Source organism: Streptopelia decaocto (genome assembly GCF_964273445.1).
Source record: "Streptopelia decaocto genome assembly, chromosome: 5".
NCBI lineage: Eukaryota > Metazoa > Chordata > Aves > Columbiformes > Columbidae > Streptopelia > Streptopelia decaocto.
The window spans coordinates 60174733-60194794 of NC_138659.1; the positions used below are offsets into that span (position 1 = coordinate 60174733).

At 42.1% G+C, this 20062-nt stretch overlaps 1 protein-coding gene across 1 annotated transcript in view; it reads left to right on the forward strand.

Annotated features, from left to right (window-relative positions):
• The window catches only part of SORCS3 (sortilin related VPS10 domain containing receptor 3), a gene marked incomplete at its 3' end in the record, with an annotated part of 288234 nt that overhangs the window by 73095 nt on the left and 195077 nt on the right, over window positions 1–20062 (forward strand). The window contains exon 2 of the mRNA XM_082053085.1: window positions 16883–16950. Coding sequence (XP_081909211.1) covers window positions 16883–16950 — 68 coding nt within the window. The remainder of the gene's footprint in view (window positions 1–16882; window positions 16951–20062) is intronic.

Consider the following 20062-nt stretch of genomic DNA (forward strand, 5'->3'; position numbering starts at 1 on the left):
GCTCGGTATTTGGAGCCATGCCTGATGCTGTTTGTGGCAAGGACATTTAACTAGACACAGCCTCATGGCAGAGCCCCTTTCCTCACACAGGACACGGTGAGATACTGTCCCTTGCACTGGAGCTGCCAGTACTTGGGCTGTTAGTGTTGCCACTTGTCCCCAGCAAGGTACAGCTGAAGTGGACATAGTGCACAGACATGTGATGGGGCTGTTCAGTGAGTTGGGAGATCTGATTTACTGAATTAATATTCAGAGTGAAATCCATATATGCATATGTGGCCAAAGGACTTCTGAGGTGGGAAGGAGGGTGTGTGTCTACACACCTGTGCAGGGAGCAAAGTGGACAAGAGCTGGCAAGGACCAGCTGGTTGGAGGAGAGAACTGTTTGTGAAATCTGTTAACCAAAGGTCAGTCTCTATATGCTGTTGCTTTGTGGCAAAAAGGGACCAACTCTCCCCTCTCTTGACTGACCAGAGAGCAATCCAGAGGAGATCAGGCTCCCTGAACTGGCTTTAACCTTTTTAAAGAGAGGAAACATTTAAATGCCATATCTAGAAAAAGCTTTATGAAACTGAGTTCTCAGCCACTGTGAGTAACCTTGCTAAAGAGGCTACCTTGCTTTCCAGCTTTAAATCTACTTTGGACAGAGTATTAGCAATTATCCCATAGGGAACAATCCAGTATTTTCTGGATGAGCTAATAGACCTCTTCCATCTCTAATTTCTATTGTGCTGTGAAGATGTGGATGATTGTTATTAAAGACCGTGAGAAGCAACTGGTCAGCTCGTTGCCAAACTGCTATAATTCATGGGTGTTATACATGGGCTGCAGTTTGCTTAACATTGCAATCCATGTATTCTAAATCGTTTTCATAGTGCTTGGCCAATAAAATTACAGGTTTATTACGTTCGTGCGGATCTCTTGTTTAATCAAGAATTCCACACGTGCTGTGAATGCTAAGCTGTTGCTCTAAAAATACCCCTTGTTCTCTTGATATAGGAGCATGTGAATCAAGTTGGGTTTATTTTTTCTTTATATTGAAATGTAAATCCGGTATTCTTTAATGTGAAGGGCTCATGGCACCTTTAAGTACTAGCAATAGCTATTCAGGAGTGCTCTGTGCCATTCTGACTGTAACATTGCTAATTTGAGGCATCTAAAACATCCTGAGTCGATTTTCGGTATTCTTTCTTGGGGTGAAAGTAACAAGGCAATGGAGCTTAAAAACATTATGTAGCTGCATCTATAGTTAAAAACAGATATGCAGCTAGACAGTTGTCTTTATGTGTGTGTTTAAAAAAAAATAAAGAGTATGTGAGATGTTTTGGGGATTAGAAGTCAAAGACTTTAAATGGAGACCTGAGTGTAATTTAAAAGTCACTCTCTGAAATCAGAAAAGTAGGAAATGAGACTGGGTTTGTTTTGTTGTTTTGTTTCAAGTCATCACTGGCTTCCAAGAGCTAGTATTTTAAGAAAAACAAAATGCCACAATCCATGAGAGATGACTTGAGCTCTTTGATGCAGTGGAGGACTGTGGTGCTCTGACAGGTTCAAGGCTGAACCGCTGATGCCTGTTTGCTTTAGCATCAATTTCCTAATGAGAGCTGCTCTGACCGCAGTAGTCTTGGGCCAGGTCTGTGGAGCTGTTGGAAACAATCTTCTGCTGATGTAGTTACTGGAGACACCTGTACCAATTGCCTTTTGAAAGGCTGGAGTGGAGACTTCCTTCATTATGCTGTGTTGTAGATGTGAATTTACAACAGGTTACACTGTTCCAATAATGAGGTTTGCTGTCTGTCCTGCTTTACAAGGGCCCAGAAAAATATTTCTGGTTTGGGAGGTGCCTTTATTAGAAGTAGTATGTAGATGATCGCCCTTGTGAGAGAACAATCATGAAACAGCAAAGGTAAAAAGGGCCTTTGGATTTGTTCTTTATTGTGTCACATCTGCTTAAGACTTTCTGCTCACCTTTTCCTACCTGTGTATCTTGCCAGGTAAGACAAAGAACCTGTATAGAGTTGACACCATGACACCATCAGCTTGAATCAGTCTTCTGGTCCACACTGCTTCAGGCTCTGGTAACATTTGGAACTCTAATCCTTTGCCAGCTCAAGATTTACTAATGAAAAGCCTGTTGCTGTTTGTCTTGGAACTTTATCCACCTGTTGGAGTGGGTTCTTGTCATGATGAACTTCTTGCATAGTCACAAAGGCAGAACAGGAGACTGTTGGATCTAGCTTATATTATAGTCCTCTGTTTTGGAGGCTGTTGTGGTTATTAGAATTATTCTTACTCATGGGTTTGCAGCCATCACATAATGAAATTTGGAACGGGTGGTGGGTTTGTTCACTGGAGGATCACAGCACATAGAGACAACTTGCATGGAACGTGTGGAGATGACCCAGCTTTACCTGAAGAAGAACTGGCAAATTTATTCCCTAGTGCCCTGTTTAAGATTTTTGTGGTCATATGTCATGCAAGAATGGGATTGAATGTCACCCTCAGATAAGCCTTGTCACCTCTCCCTGTCCTTATTACAATCCAGAGACAACTAGAGACTATTGCTTTTCTCTAGTCTAGGCTCTAATAAAACAGGACAAGCTAGCATGCCTGGCCCATCTCCAGCCCATGTTTTTGTTTCAGAGCAGGTGCCAGCCTTAGGTTTTGTTGCATAGTCACAACAGATTCTAGAGAGACTGTGTGGCAAGGCGTGATAAGGGGGTGGAAGAATGTCTGAAGTCCTTCCTGCTCCTGTGAATTCATGACATTCATGAAGACAGGACCTTGTGATGTGACTGGTGAGGGAGAGGAGAAACGATTATTCTGATGGAAATCCAAGGCTCCTGAGATAATAAAGAGAAGAACGAAGCAATCTATCAGAGACCTTGCATAATGGCCATTACAAGTCTGGTTTGGTCAATTTGCATTCTTCTTTTGTCTCACTGCACAGCCATTCTCTGTTATATTCCTCAAGGGGCAGAAGGATTTTTGGAAGTTCTGAGAAACTTCTAGTTCTCAACTGACAATATACCAATGCAGAAACAGTCATTGAGACTATTTGTGTTGTTTAGAGCCATTTTGCAGTGCTGGGCAGTTTTTGATATCTCAGCGTGATGTGCAGGACAACCCTACAGCCAGTGTATGGGAAATAACCTGAAGGTCATCTGGAGACCCTGCAACACAGCAGAGTATATTCACAGAATAGGAGGCTCGATCTCTTCTCCCTTTTCTACCTCCAGGTTTTGAGTCCCAGGTATTCTTGTGATGGTGAAGAGAGCCAGTGCAGGTGCTGGCAGATCAAAGAACTGAGCCTTCTGTTTAAATCTTTCCTTTACCATGCAGGACTGAAAGGGATCTATCTCTTGTGTTATAGCATCTCAAATCCTGATCTTAAAACCAGTCACAGTTTAAATGTCAGTCAGCAGTCCCACTTGTCATAACCATGATTCTTATGAGGAAAGATATGGACAGTGGCTTGAAATGAAGACTATGCTTCAATTTCTCTGTCGGCTAGAGGGCCAGACTTTTTCAGGTCTGGACAAAGAATTTTCTAGGTCCCTAGGTAAGAGAAGGAGAGTGATCTCAGAAGGTCAAACCTTCTGAAAGTTTTCTACTGCAGTGAGGGTTGCAGTACGGAGCAAGTAGATATTTTCATCTGACCAACTTCCCCTGGGACCCAACCAGCTCTAAAAGTCAATAGTGTTTTGGATTGCAGTGTTGATTTGCCTCTTTTATACAATCTATGAGCATAATGTTGACTCTGTACTTATGAATTTCCTGTCTTTTACAGCTTTGAAATTCTCAGCCATAATGTTGCATTAAAGGAGATTTGAATTCAAGTTCTCAGCTTTTTTATTTTTTTTTAAGTAACAGAACACTTAAGTCTGTAAGAAAAATTGACCTTGACAGCTTTAACTGTGCTAGTCCACATCTCCCCATGTAGACATTAGCACAAGGTATTTCTAAAGTGGGAAAAAAAATATATTTTCTTTCTTGCAGACCTCAAAAATAGTTGAATGGATTTTTTTTCCTAATTTGCCCCCTTGTCCCCATCCCGTCCCATCCTGTTCACTCCCCCCCCCCCCCCGCCCTGTCTGCTTCCCTTGCAATATTGGGCTGACATCAAAAGTTGTGATTTTATTGTGGTTCCTGACACATTCCTTCGTGCTCCACCTGCCCAGCCCCAAAGCTGGTGCAAGGACTTCACAGGACAATTTTTTGGGGTAGATTTTTTTTTTTTTTTCTTCCTACAGGGGTGGATTTTAAGCAAATATTTTTTACCTGTCTTTAGGAAATACTTAGATGGGGAAAAATGTTCACCTTGTACTGTCAGTATCTTTCCTCCAAAGCTTTATTTCCTTGGCAGGCACAGCCCTGGTAACAGGCTGCGTTGGAAAATTGATTATCTGGCTTTAGTGACAAACCAGAGATCCAAATTTGGAGTTGAGGTCCATCTAATGCCTTTACTCTCAGGTCTTGTGTATATCCCAGAGCTAAGTCCATGGAGTGTCACTACTGTAGCCTCTTGCTGCCTGGAGGAATCCTTAGCCTTAAGTTAGGTTCCTATGGTAGGGCATATTGGGGGCCTGCTCTTTCAGCTGACATGGAGAGAGGCATCCCATCACTGTCGTGTATTCACAGTTTTGAAGTCTTTATGTGGCCAAGCATGAAGGAGGAGAAACCACAGTGTGTTCCTCCTGTTAGACAGGTGGTACAACACCTGCTCACATATCTGTTCCATTTGCCAGGAGGCTGCTTTATCTCTGGGTGAGGCTATTTGCAGGCTATTGTGATACAGATCATGTTTGTACTTTCTTGCTGATGTAGCCGCAATCTGAAATAGTTAAAAGTCAGGTGGAGGTAGAGCTGAACCCCATGGCATCTGCCTATGTTGCATGTCCATCAACTGGCTCATACAGTTATTTGGGTTATCGAGCAGAATCCAAAGGGCTCTGGCCCAGCGGTGCTTAGGGCTGCTCTCTGGAGGGGATGGTCTGCAAGCCTGGATGCCTCAGAAAGAAGGGAGAAGCTGAAACTTGAACTGTCCTGTGTTCTGTTGCACATCATAGAAGCTGTTGCTAGTGTCTTGCATGGGCCAGTTTGCTGTTAGCATACCTGTTTCTCTGGACTCCATAGGAAGAACAGCAGTTGTTTTGTTTCAGTGCCCTTAGATTCAGGAGGATGTTATGTATGGCTGGCTCAGTGTGGTGGATGTACACAAAGGAATTATTCCCAGCCCAGTTTCTGGAAATACCTGGTGAGCCAGATTTCATGAAAGTCTGCTTGATTAGGCCTTTCAAAGGAAATAATATCAGGGCTCCAGGGATGTTTGGCATGTGCAAGGAGCTGTTCTGCACAGGAATAAATGAAGAAAGTTGCCCGAAGAGAGAGTGTTTTCACGGCAACAGATGAAAATAATTTTGCTTAACTACTTAATGATACAACACAAAGAATTTTTTTTTTTTTAAAAAGGCAGCTATGTAGCTATGGCACAAGGAGTTCAGGCACTGTAGTGATGATGAAACATATGCACATGATGAATACAGAATAAAAATGAAAATAAATAAAATAAAGATGATTAAAATCAGGAGCAAAGATTAGTTCAGAGGAATACCAGTAGGAAAAGGAGCTGCTAGGGTAGAGTTTGACCTTAGTGCAGCTGAGTCACTGAGTTTCAAAGTAGGTTTGGGCATCTGCAGATAGGAACTGCTGCATAAACATAGGTTCAAGGTCAGAAGAGTGCAGTCAGTTGGTCCAACCACATTTTTATTACCTTAATATGTAAGTTAATCAGATCATTTAATCTTTGTTGAATCTATAATAATGTAAAATATATGTTAATTGGCTAGTTAGCACTCAAACTATTGCTTCTGACCTTTTGTCTGTGGAGAGCCCTGACTCTTCCCTGCTTGTCTCTTACCTCCAGCACTTTCTGATCCTGTATGTCCTGCTAAACTTTACTGACCCAAGTTGCCTGTGATAGTTACTCTTATATTTTAAACTATCACTTATATTTTTATCTTATTCTTTCTGCAATGATTCTCATATTTCACTTTCCCTACTATTTAGTTATATTTATAAATACCTAGGCATATGTAAAGAATTATGATTTAATCATGGGTTTATACTAATGATGTTGGAATCCTTCAAGGTCAGGTAGAAAATGAGGGGGAAAAATCTAAGTACTGGACTTTTACAGCCACAGTAACCATAACAGAACAGTTTGTGCATTTTTGCCCTTTTTTTCCTCTGTGCCTACAGTTGCCACCTGGCAAACTGCAACAATCCTTGTTTCCCTGGGCTGTTGCAAGGAAGGGAATAAGCCAAAAGCTAAGGAACTTGGATTTGTTGATAATAAGGATCCAGTAGCAGGAGTGGAAGGTCTTTTAACTGGCTGTTAAAAGCAGGTGCAAGGGCTTGTCTCCTAACAGGTACATCCTTCCCTTTCATGGTGGCATCTGTGGACCTCCAACTTTTGGACTGGTTCCCCTGGAGGGAGAAGGATGTTTTCTCAGAGTAATATTGTTCAAAATTGGACAATATTGTCTCAGAATAAAATTGCCATCACAAATTAGTCTCCCTGCAGGTGGGTGAGCTGGCACCAATGCTGGGAATAGAGTGGAGAGGCTCTGATGTCCTTCCCGGTTCTGAGTGCCAGGCCAGTGACAGGACTGCTGTGCTGATGCGGTGGCTCCTCCAGCACCCGTGTCCTGCTGTCATGTTGAAGGCAAGGCTCTGTGTTTTGCGGAGCGCAACAGGTGTGTGTTTTTATGGCATGGCACCTAATTCCCTGCTGCTCTTCTCCTGAACTAGCAGTGGGGCATTTTCACATTAATCTTTGGGTCATAGACATGAGGCTGGAAAGGACTTCAACAAATTATTCAGTCCATCTCCTGTCACTGGGATGAGAAGGAATCTTTTGCCCATGCTCTGTTCAGTGCCATTATTTGAGTTTCTAATTGGAATCTGAGGAAGATCAGTAATATTTTTGTATATATATGTACATATGCAGGGGAGGGGAGAGAGTGTGTGTGTGTGAGAGGAGTGACAGTTCAATAGTAGGGCCTTGAATCTGAAATGAAAGAAGAATAAGCATCCTGAATTTTCTTGAAAAATCAGCTTATAGGACCCTTTTTTTCCTCTTGCTTTCAGAAATGGCTTAGACACACAATTCCCCACATAATTTAGTTTCCTTTATGGAACCAGTCAGTTTTGCCTTCAGTCCTCAAGGAAAACGCTCACCTGTCATGGCAGTTCACAACATCTCAAAGGGCTGCTCTGTCTTACCTTCTGTCAACCTTATTTATTTATTTTTAATTGAGAACTGTCACCTGCAGTTCAAGTCATTCCTTCTTTTCAGGTCCCCATGTCAGAAGCTTTAAATTGCCCTTTAGCAGGTATACGACTCCACAAAGTTAAATTGCTGTGCAAAATCTGCTGGTTTGCAGATGGTATCAGAAGATAATTGAAACAAAAACGGAGCCAGACAAGTAGCTGGGGCCTTGTTTTATTTTCTTCCTGAACTTAGGTAGAGATGTGCACACAGCAACTTTAAAAAGAAGATGAGGGGGAAAAAAAATTAAATTTCCCAAGTCTTTGGTGGAGGCTTCTTAGCAAAGGGGAAGAATTGGGATATATGATCCAGCATTGGTTGCTGAATCAATAAAAATAAATTGTGAGTTCTTTGCTATCACCTCTCATAATGTATGACAGGGGACCCTTAAATCATATCACTACCTGCCAGGAGAGATTGTATTTATGTTTAACTGAGTTACACAGAGATAAAGCTCAGGCTTCTGTTATTTTAAGCAATCTAGATGTCTTTTCTGGTGGGAATGTGTGTTTATGTGCAGCAAGGCCATCCTGAGGAGCTGGGCAGGACTCTGTGGAGCACAGCTGTGCCTTGTTGGGGGTGGGTCAGATAAACTGAGGTTTTTTTCTGTCTCTGGCTTCTCTGACTAGTATTAGTGGAAAGCTGCTGACAGTAGTGGTGTGTTCCCCCTCTGCTTCAGTGTGTTTATTGCTAATGGTCTGGAATTCTACTTAAATGTCTCCTGTGTTTTATTGCTGTCCTTAAAAAGGTGACTGATTCACCACACCTTTCCCACACACTCTCTCCTGATGCCATGTGGCTAATAGTTCTAATAATACTTAGCTTTTATGAAGTGATTTCTCCCCCGTCCCAAAAAGGATTAAGGCTTTCTTATCTGACCTGGTACTGCAGCCTCTGGGACAGAATCCAGGTGCTCTTAGGGGCTGATAACCTTCCTGGAGGCCGTTCTTTTATTTCTTTAGGAATGAGATGTTAAGAATGCGTTTGTAATTTTTTCTCTGTGTGTGCACTAAAGGCAAGCACATAGGTATACAGGAGGTATATTTGCTGAAACTGAAGCAACATTTACCTTTTCATTTTTTTCCTATTTCCTTGGAAAAAATGTTCTGTGAGTGATATTGTCCAATTTTTAATGTGTAGTGGAGATGGAAGAGCAATATGGGTGACTTGCAGATGCTGTACAGCTAGTGGCAATGAATACCTCTCATTTAGGTGATAATTGAAATCTATGGCTTGAGGGGATGAGAAGCTGACTCCTTTTCCCATGTTGTGTAAAACGTTATGGTAAGATTCCTCTGAGTCCTGGAAGCACTAGTCCTTGCTTTGGTGGTGGTGTTATTCAGGTGCATTCACAACCATGTAATTGACTTGTATGTGCAAAGCACCTCTGAATATTTCCTAAATCACAGTCCCAGCACCAAAATGTTTAAAACCAGAAGCATGAGAGACCCTGTCAGGCTCAATTCAAAATCTTTTCTAGATTTGTGTGAGCCAGAAAGGTAAATCCATTACACTGGAAGAGGTGTCTGTCTCAGTGTTGATGCTAACAGGTGCTTTTTCTCTGACAGGCTGGGCTTGTCCTTTAGTTTCCAAGAAGAGAATGAACACACAAGAATCCTGCCCTGTTCTTGCTGGTAGCAGCCTGGCAAGAGCAAGTTGGGCTTTCCCGAGCTGGCCGGTTCTGCAAAGCACTGTAGTGGTTTTGGTTTCTTTTATTTTTCCACCTCAGATTCTCTTTGTTCACTGCAAGCCCTTTAAACGTGAATTTCAAACTGCTGCTTGGATCCTGAGGGCTCTTTTGTGAAGATAATGTGATCTGTCTCCAGTGTCCCAGGGGAATCCATGGGAAGACTCTGGCTCCTGCTTATTCTGCTGCCTCTGATTTGCATTGAAAGGAAGGAGCACAGGGGACAGAAGGAGCATACTGTGGCAGTTTTCATACTGGAAATTGAAAAGCAACACAGGCAAAGGAGGATTAAAGGAGAATATCTTTCTTTTAGTTACTGGTTCTTGTTTTGAAGACCAGTTTGACAGTCTCAGCTGTTTGAGATCACAAGTTCACTGGAACATGTTTTGCTTTGGTGTGTGATCTCGGGACTTGTCTCTTTCTATTTCAGAGGGTTCTCTTGCCTGCAGTGCCTGAAGCCACCCACAGATTGTTTTAATCTCTCTAGAGATTAAAAAAAAAGTCATTTGTTGCTGCTTAAATTGGCATCACTTTACTGGTGCAAATGTGTCACTCTGACTTTCAGTGAGCAGGATTTGGTGCATGTTTGTTAGTACCTCTGATTTTCTTCTTGTATCTTAGTTTGTGCTATTCCTTAACAGCTAGTAAGTATCTGAAGATATGTTTTCTTCAGCTACATGCACCAGGCAGGGGAAAAGAAGGTAGATTGGTATTTAAGGTGTATGTGTTCTCTTTTTTGCTAATTGTTCTGTTACTGTGGGTGAACTTGTATGGGTGCTTTGTCTTCTGGGTGATGTTTCTTAGCTTGAATGAACTAAATGTGTTGAAGTGGATTATTTCAGCTATGTTAAATTTCTGGATAGACACTCTTTCAGAATAAAGTGGTCTTGATTTTTTGTGATGTATTTGCAACGTGAATGGAACCAAACTCTTAAAAGTTGATTTGGATTCTTTTTCCCAAGCTTTCCTATGTAGAGAAACACTTAATCTCTCCCTGTCTCTGGTTCCTCATCAGTAAAACAAAGGTGACGTTACTTGCCTTGTTTCACAGTGCAGAATCTGTTAACACCTGTGGAATATAAATTCCTCACCTGGGAGCTTTGTAATAATGCTATATACTTCTCACAACTGGAGATGACACTCTTGAGTACTAGCAACTGCACTTAGACCTCTAGGGTAAATGAGGATGGTGATGTTGGGTAGTGTGATCACGTGCATGTATGTGTTTTTGAGGGCGTATTTGTGCAAAGTGGTTTTGGTGGGACTAGGGCTATGTAGTGATTATTTTTGAGATCCACTGTACCTTGGTCTAGGAAAATATTTGTACTGGAATGAAGTTACTTTGCTTCCCAGCAAACTGTGTCATGCTGTGTTTTGAATTTTCAGCTAAACCAGTGCTGGTAACACACCAGTGTTTTAGGTGTGGCTGCACAGTGCCTGCACAGTGTCAAGGATTTCTCTCTTTCTCACTTTGCCCAACCCCGGAATAGGTGAGGGGCAGTCAATACCTGGGGAGGGGGTACAGCTAGAACAGCTGACCCAAACTGGCCAAAGAGGTGTTGCCTCCCATGTAATATGATCCTCTGCAGTAATAACTAAACTGTCTGGAATTATAAGTTTTCCTCACTTTTCCTACAAACTTTCCTCACCTTTTCTGGTTCTCTCCCCCATCCCCCTTGTGTGGGCAGAGTGAGTGTCTGGGTAGGTGCTTAGCTGCTGGCTGGGGTCAACCCACCACACGCTGAAGCACAAATGTATGTGGAGCATGCAAATGAGCTGCTGCCCACTTTCTGAACATTTATGTGGGACAAATTGGGCTGATAATGGTGGCTTTTGCCTGAGTTGGCTTTGAATCCAGAGATTACATAAACCATAGAATCATTTTGGTTGGAAGTGACCCTCAGAATCATTGAGTCTGACCATAACCTAACTCTAGCACTAGACCATGTCTCTAAGAGCCTCGTCTAAATGCTTTTTAAACACCTTCAGGGATGGTGACTCTACCGCTTCCTTGGGCAGCCTGTTACAATATCTGACAACCCTTTCCGTGAAGAATTTTTTCCTAATATCCAATTTAAACCTCTCCGGGTGCAACCTGAGGCCATTTCCTCTTGTCCTATCACTTGCTACTTGAGAGAAGAGGCAGAACTTAGCTTAGCAAGTTCATCACCCTGAATAACTTCATGAGTTCAATCAGGTCATCTTTAATAATTAATTTTGTGCCTTAAAAACCCCCACCATCAAAACCCAAACCAAACAAATAAAAAAACCCAACCAAAACCAACCAACCAAACCAAACCAACCAAAACCAATCAAACAAAACAACCCAACCAAACCCAAACAATTAAAAACCTCCTCCCTCCCACTGCCCCCAAGCTCCAAACAAACAAATCCCCGAAACAAAAAGAAGGAAACAACCATGGACCTCCATGGAGCAGTGCTGCTGGCTTTTAAGGTCTCTGAGAATTTTAAGCCAATTTGCTTTCAGCTGTGAGCAATTTACTCATATTGGTCATACTGTGGTTGTTCACATTTTAAATTTACTTGTTGGGTGGTATTGTTCTCACATGAATTGGGGAAAGTCAGATGAAAATTGCAGACAAGCTCCCTGTGGCTGTTGTGTGTTGGGGGGAGAAAAGGTTGCAAACATCATGGAAATAGGTCTGTGGGCAAGAAATGGAGACCCCAGTGTGCCAGAGCAAGCAGGCAGAGAGCTCTCATTTTTCACATGTAAATCTATCTATGGTCTCTTTGTCGCAGTGCCCAGTGCTCATCCCTTGCTTGTTATTAATTACACTCTGTAAATACGTGGACAGGGCTACTGATGAGCTGTGCTAGTGTCTGTGCTGATATAGCAGGATGACTTAGAGAGGAGATGAATCTCATGAAGTGGATTAGTGCTGGCCTTTCAGATGTCTACTTGAAATGATCACCTGTTCTGTCTGACTGCTGTGCTCTTCTCTCTCCTGTCTCTATTACGAGCATCGCCTGATACAGGAACATGACTACCTTTGATGTGGCATGTCTTGATTGTCCTGAAGGTCATTGTCAACCTGCTGAAGGAACTTCAATGCTTTTACACTCTCATTTGTGGGAAACTGAGTTATAAATTCTACTGTGGGGTATATGCAAAGCACTTTGCCAGTTTAGAATTGGCAGGATCTAGAAGAGGGTTTAATGAACGAAAGTAATTTTCCTTCATAGTAAAATTTTATGGGCATCAAAATTCTTACACCACTGAATACTCTGAAGAGCTGCTGAGCACTTCTATGATTTATGGGCTCAGAGATTCATAATAATTGCCTGAACAATAGAGATCTCTTCAGGCGTGTGTTTTCAGTGTGGAATTAAACTTGGGCTACTGGTGATACTTTTTTCTTGCTTCTATGCCAGCAAAGTTATGTCAAAACTCAAGGCTGCTGGATTGGGCAGTCTTGGAGACCTGCTGGCCCTTGCTTTAGAGAAGCAGTCCATCATATTATATCTGGATTTAGTGGTTCAGTATACTCTACAGTGAGATGGCAGGATTTCTTGGTGCCGGAGACTCTTAATCTGTGTTGTAGTATAAGCCACTGAAGATAAAGAATTGTCAGGAGCTGGCATTTTTGTCATGCAAACCTTATAGCAGGGTATTCAGCAGGCAGAATAGTTCCTGAAAAAACAAACAACATACTGACTGTGGTGAGGCATGTGTGTAAAATAAAGTGCATAAGGAAATTGTTGCAGGACTGGAACATCACTTGTTACCAGAGAAAAAAAAAATCTGATTATCCTTTCTCCATCCCCACTTCTGTCTAGAAAACCGAAACAGTTTATTGAATTTTTTCAGGTCATTTAGTTTTGTGTAAGCTCAACTTGAAATTGCATTTTCCAGAGGGTTTGTATTGCCTTAAGGGAGCTGTAATTCAGCCTGGCCTATTTCCCCGCTCTGTTCTGCAGGCTATTTCTGCCTTTCTTCATCCTCAACCAGCTGAGCTGTTTGGTCTCCTGAGGGACACCTGTCCCGTGGTGTCCGGGGAAGCGCAGTGTGGCTGTGTGGAGCCTGGCCAGGGGAGGCAGGGGCGACTTCACATCTGAGCTGTATTCCTTAGGGTGAGCGGTATGACCCCAGAGAAAATTGCAGATCGGCATTAGAAGACTTGAAATTATTTTTGGGAAGATTAGTTTGATGAACAGAAAGAGTTTAATTTGATGCTCTAAGGGTGTTTCCTCTATTTTTATTAAAGAATACCTAAATGTATGTTTTTGCTGTTTCTGAATCAATATCCTTCTAAATTATTTTCTTTTCTTTTTTTTTTTTTTTGCTTTTATACCTTTTCCCCAGAGCAAAATGTTTTCATATTAATTTAAGTTGAAGAGTGGGCATTTTCTGTGGGGTGGCAGTTTTAGATTCCCCCCAGTTCAGGGGAAGAAAATGTTTATTTTTGTTTTGAAATAGTACATTAAATGTAAAATCTCCAATTTTCAATTGAACTCAGCTTTTAAAATGAAAACTGTCATATTTTTGTGCAAAATTACTCTGGCACAGAAAAGCCACGGTTGTTTGTTAGTGTTGACAAAAACAGCTAAGCTTCTTCAACTACAAAGTAGAAATTGGAATCAAATGTCTCAGCTTGAATCAATGAGGGTTTTACTTTTTTCATTTTCTTTTTTCTTCTGTCAGAATTCAGTTTTGGAAATTATGTCCAATTTTCCTTACGTTTTGTTCCATTATTTTTCAACTAAAATGTTCAAATAACAGGATGTCTTAGAAAATCTGGTACTTGCCCGCGTCTGCCCTTGATGTTCCTGCTTCTGGTTTCTTCTTAGCACGTTTGGGGCAACATGATGGGAAGGCCTCAGAATAGCCCCTTGAAATGCTTTGAAGTTTCCTCTGCAAAGCTGTGTCAAAAGCACCCCATGAAAACAACTCGGGAGCCAGCTGTGCCTTTCAGGCTTTGATTTGTGTTTTAACCATATGTGACACGTCCTTAGTACTTACATTTGCTCCACGGCCTCACGAGGCAGCGTTGTGGGGAATGTGTGTTCACAGCTTTTTGTGGGAAGGTTGTGTGTTCAACCTCTCCAATCCTCTCTGGTTTTCAAGCTCCCAAATCATTGGAAGAGTTGCCTTTAGTGAATCTGGAATGTCTTGTGTCAAAAGCAAGTGGGGAAAGGGTGGAGGCCACCTAGGGCTGTGGTGCAAGAGTGCTGCCTGGCCTGGGCATGCGTGATTTTAGGGACAGGTTGCTGTAGGTGACTGTACTGGGTATTACCACTGCCTCAGGCATCTCCTGCATTTTTCTGGGACCCTCTGTGAGATTTAACTGCAAAGGGATGCTCATGTTTTTCCTTTTCATGCATTAACAACAGGCAGAGCTGGATTTTTGTTTAGCCATCCTGGTGAAAATCCATACTAAACACCGTGCTTTTACTTTGGATTTATACCCAGGAGCTAAGTAGGATTCAACTCACTCCTGTAAAGCTGGTGTTAGCCCGGAGTTTGGAGGGTTTATTACAGATAAGTGACATTCTTCAGAAATGTAGAACATAAGAGATCTGGGGAAAGACACACAAAAAGCTGGGAGAGTACAGGTGTTGCCTTCAGTTGTAATTGTAGTTTACGGTAGAATTATTCTGTTGAAATTTGACCAGGACACAGAGATTTTGTTATGTTTAGGGTTGGATCCAGGATCTACTGAACTCACCAGGGGTCATCCTCCTGTCTTCAGTGTGATCAGGCTCTGAAACTGGAAAACTTACTTTGTGAAAGCTCACCACAGTTGTGAGCAATAAGAAAGGTATCATTTCTGGCAGGGCAGAGCTTATACTGTGGTACATGGCTTCCTAGAGACTCTTGAGAGGGGTCCTGTCCAAGCTCCTGTGGGAACGAATATAGGGAACATCCTAAAAATGTCACTCTCACCAGGTTTTGTCTGGGAGCAGACTGCACTGCTTCCCTCAGCTGCTGTCAGGGGAGGAGGTGTCCAAACCCTGGTTGCTGCAACTTGCAGCCGGCATATCCCTATTTTTATGGGAAGGTGTGTGCAGGGTTTAAGTTGCAATAAAAACCATATTGTCCTTATTTCCCCACTGCACAGCATTGGTTTAGGCTGACATGAGCTCGCATATGTTGACTCAAATCTGCCTGGCAGGTTTCTTTTCACACCCTGCTGGAAGCAGCTCGGCTTTTATCTTCCTCCTAAAGGTATCTGCGTGGGGAAATAAAAGGACAAAATGCAATCAAGGAGGGGGAAAGTGAATCCAGTAGAGAGAGGGATGCTCAGAGCATATATTCTTAAGCCATTAAGTTGGGCACTGACTGCATAGTCACGTATCAAGGTCCCTTACAATTTGAACAGGTTTCTTCCCGATATTATGCTGGCAGTTACCGACTGCTGCAGCCGTTGTGATATTGATTAATCCTTTGGCATTTTTCTGCAAAGCTTTAAACTCCTCACCCAGCAGCCTTTCAGCTGGGAAACCCAAATGAGAGATGTGGTGGGTCCCACTGCTGTGGGAGGAGGGAGACATGGCTTTCATAGTAGAAAAGATCCTTGTCACATAGGAAAACATTAACGAAGCCAAACCTTTGGTTTATATCTCTCATTTGGACCTATCTTTTAGCCAAACTGTGAAGGATTACTCAACAAACCAAACCCAAGAATTAAGTAAAAATTTCCCTACATGCTTTCACAGCCCAAACAGATGCAAGGGAAACTACGCTATTCTTGAATCCTGCAAGAGGAAACAATGCTGAGATTTTAAAATGATGCAATACCAAAATGAAGAGCTGCCCCAGTGCTCTTCTTGAGGCTGGTCCCATAGAATCTAAGGGAATGAACTGTGTGACATTAGTTACGCTAAAAACACAAAGAGCAGATACTCACATCTCTAAACTTCCACCGAGCAGCCTCGGTTCTTTTAGCAGAAGTTCCCACTGGAGCCCGGGACCTTGCACAGGGGCTCACAGGCTATCGGGGTACACAGCTGCCTTTCTGGGAGAGAAAGGCATCACACAATGTAGCTGGTAACTAGGAGGATTACATTTACCTGTGAAATCCAGGGACAGAGCACCAAAGTTTTCAGAGGGCAGTAATATTCCCCTGTTGTCCTCCATGTACTTCTTAACTCCCCCGTTCTCCTACCTCAGTTTTGCATGGACAGGACCTAGAGTGTTCATGGCTCACCAGGTAGCCATTCAGTGCGTCCTGAAGGCTCTGACTCTCCTTGACCACTAAAGATACAGCTGAAGTTTTGTTTTGCACTGTGTTTAAGCTGGATGTCATGCTCTGTGTCCCTCTGTTTTACCACAGTGGAAAGGTGATAGCATGTGGAAATTCCCATGCTTCATGTCAGTGACAGCAGAGAGAGAAGAGGGAAGCTCGTTCTGGGTGAAATGACTGTTTTGCTGGATGGGGTTATTCATAATCAAACTTGTCTATTCTTGCATGGAGACTCACCAGTTTGTGGCAGCACTTTGAGAAACAGAAGTCGTCAACTGATTTCTGATTGGGCTGTTGAATTTAACAGGGGTGTGTCTGATTCCCATCCCTGATGTTGAATAACCATAGTTGTAGTGTTCGTTGTAGTGTAGTTGTAGAGAGGGCAGCTAACAATGTTTGATTAATTTCTGTTGTCGTGTTTTATTTCAAATACAAAACATTTTGAGGTTAAAATAAATATTACTGGTTACATGATGCATTAAGCTAATGATTTTTTTTAACTTGCTTGATCCTATAATACAACAATTTTAATGGATAAATGCTAAGCTCTTTGGCTGATTTCAGATGCCTTGTGTATTGTTACACAGCCTAAAGGAAAACTTTTTTTTTTTCTCTTTCTTTTCCCTTTCTCTTCCTCCCTCCCTTACCCCTCCATAGGTGATTCTCATTCTGACAAAGCTTTACGACTTCAACTTGGGGAGTGTTACGGAGAGCTCACTCTGGAGGTAAGTGGGTTGTAGAAATCACAGCAACTGCATGGAGGGGTGGTAAAACTGGAGGCTGAGCAAGGGATGTGTCTGAGTTGATCGGGGAGGAGTCGGGAGGGAACCTGAGATAACTGGAGTTGCTTTTTGGAAAAATGACACATGATTAAGAACACATTGCTTTAATGAAATGGGGCTTGCAAAGAAGGAGGTTCTTGTTGTAAGGGTGTTTCCCTGGCACACAGGGGAGCTTGCTTTCATTCTTGCCTTTGAGTGTCCTTAGACAAGTCTCTTAATTCCTTGGAGTCTCTGCTGTGAGGTTGGCAATGAGAACAGTCTCTATAGATGGTATGTGCTTGCTGTAACAGTGTCTAAGATGGTATCACATAGTGTTGTACACCATCTTAGCTGACCTTAGCTATGTTCCTCAGCCCTTTGAGCTGAGATGATCATCTTGGCAGTGAATCTGTGTTGCCTTGGGCTGTATAAACAATAACCACTAAAGGACTAGAGAGATCACAGGGAGATGCTGGTGTCTTTTCTTACCATCCCACCTGTGGCATGGAAATACCTTTAACAGAATTGTTATGAGGTGTTTTTTACCATAAGGACAAAAAAAAAAAAAAAGGCAGCCAGGGGCTGAGGAAGAGCAAGTGCCCTGTGTCAGATTTGTCTGGTATGTGACAGCTACTGCTTAAGCTGATAGTTGGTGGAACTGTCAATGCATTGTAGTGGTTGCTCCAGGTGTGAGCAGGTTCTTGGCAGATGGTCTCTTGTTCTTCTTTCTTTCTAGCTAATTTAAAAGCCTCTGTTTGGAGTGGACTTTGGGCATGTGCTGCAGGTTTATTCCCAGTAATGTATTTAAGGGTTAATTGTTCAGTAGAGCTCTTGAAACTTCTCAACTTGCACAGTACATCCAAAGCCTAATTGCACTGTACCATGGTAATCTGCAAAAGTATAAAAAACCATGTAGCGAAGAACAGAGAACGCAGTCATTTCCACTTATCCTGGTACTTTTTAAGGTATTTAAGTCTTAAAAGACTTGTGCCTCTTTACCTAACAAGTACAAATGGCACTGTGATTATGCTTTAAATGTTTATTGCCAAACAGTCTGCTCTGCATAAATAATGAAATAAGCAGGCAAATCCTGTCCTGATACTGAACTCACAGCATTACCTGAGCTCTGCAAAATGGTAATAGCAACATCCCTTTTGGAGTTTTCCCAGAGTGATGGAAATATAGTTCATCATCAGTACAACTGAATGCATCCAGTACTCAGCCAGCTGGGGAACCACACTTACTTGTGTTTTAGTGTGTTCTGGGGCACTTCTGTATCTTTTCTGCTGTGAAATAGGGGTCAGTGTAGGGCATAGAAACTCAGAAAAGTTGAGAAGTCAGAACCTCCTGAGTTATCTTGCTAGGTCTGGGAGGAAAGCTCAGGGTAAGAACTGGGAGGTAGAGGTCCTGGGTACTCCTGGGTTCTAAACATTAGTTTCCCACCTGGAAAATTCAGGATTAAGCCATGTTGTACTTCAGTGTGGAGTGTGGAGTCTTAGAAAACAGCGAAGAGTTTCTTTGAAAAGGACGTTGTAGAAATGCAAATAGATACTGAGTGTAAGCAGTAAGCCAAGAGAAAGACTGCTTTTCTCAAGATTTTCTGTTCTATTTGCACATTAAGGCCTCTGAATCTTTGCATTATTTAAATCAGTACTTTTCAATATTTTCTTTTATGTTTTGAGACCCTGAAAATTTCAAAAGAAGGAACTGTCTTTTCCAGAGTGAATTTAAGCCTTCTGGCAGTAGGTTTGCTTTCCTTAGTTACTTTTTGTAGACTCCTTCAAAGCCATCTTTTGAGCCCTGGAACTGGTGGGTCACAAACTGAATGCAACTATCAAGTAATTATCAAAAGAAGGTCTGGACATTTCCAGGTGTGGGTTTTTTTTTTTTTTTTTTGACTCTTCCTGTTTTCTTGGATTATGATGCATCCTTTCTGCTAACGGGGAGTCCTGCCCATCTGACTGTGATATCTGTTCTGAACGCTTGGCAAACGCAGTTGCTTCCACAAGAGAGGAGTGGCTTTTGTGGCCGAGAGCAGTGAATCACACAGCCATGCTTGAAAGGATGCTAAGATAAAGCAGAGTGCAATGCAATCTCCAAATATCATCTTGTTTGCGCCTGCTTCATGCATCAAAAGCTTCTTCTCAGTTCCCCCTGGGTTATAGCATGAGAGGCTTCTTTTAATGGAAAACTGAGTTGCCATATAAGAGAAATTTCTAATCCCTGCATCAAAATACAGAGACAACTAAATCAATAAGAAAACATCCTGAATGTAATTAAAAAGGGGAGCAAGAGCAAGAAAGAGAGAGAGAATTAAAAGTAACATTGGAAGCTGCTCCTATATCAGGCTGATAGGAGTTTAGACAGAGGAAATGCTACTCAGCATGTGAATGCAGGAACACTGGCATTGCTCTAATAAGCAAATCCGTGCTTCTTGGGCCCAAAAAACTACAGAAAAAAAGACTTCAATTTCTACTGAAGCAGCCAGCCTTGAAGCAACCAGCTTCAAGGAAAAGACACACATACTCAGTCACACCTCTCCCCTTGTGAATGTCACCTTTCTTCTTGGTCACAAGAGATACCTGTCAGTTTTGATTTCGTTTTTGTTTTTTCCCACCAAGTTGAGTGGAGGTGATAATTTTCCTCCTATGAAAGGAAGATGCTTTATTGTGGTTGCACTTGTGATAGTGTTTGAGACATCAGAATTTGTGGGGAGAAGTATTTTTGTAGGTTAGCAAATATAACTGTAAATATTATTTAATTACTTAGGTGTTTCAGACATGCAAGCCCTTCATTATTTCTTATTGCCTAGCAAAATATCTAACTGGATAGTTGAGAATCCAGCTACATCCTGCCTTCTTTAAGCAAATATTGGATTAAGGGTTGGATGTATGTATTCTGTAGAATTTTTTTTTCCTCCCCTACTAACACTTCTTCTCCACCAACAAAAGGAAAACAGTTCTCCCTCTTAATCTATAAACTTGTATGGTTTTGATTTGCAATGCTGTTAGAGCACCTCTAATTCCCAAACCCTCTGTAGGCCCAGGTCCCTGCATCAAACTTCATTGCACATGAT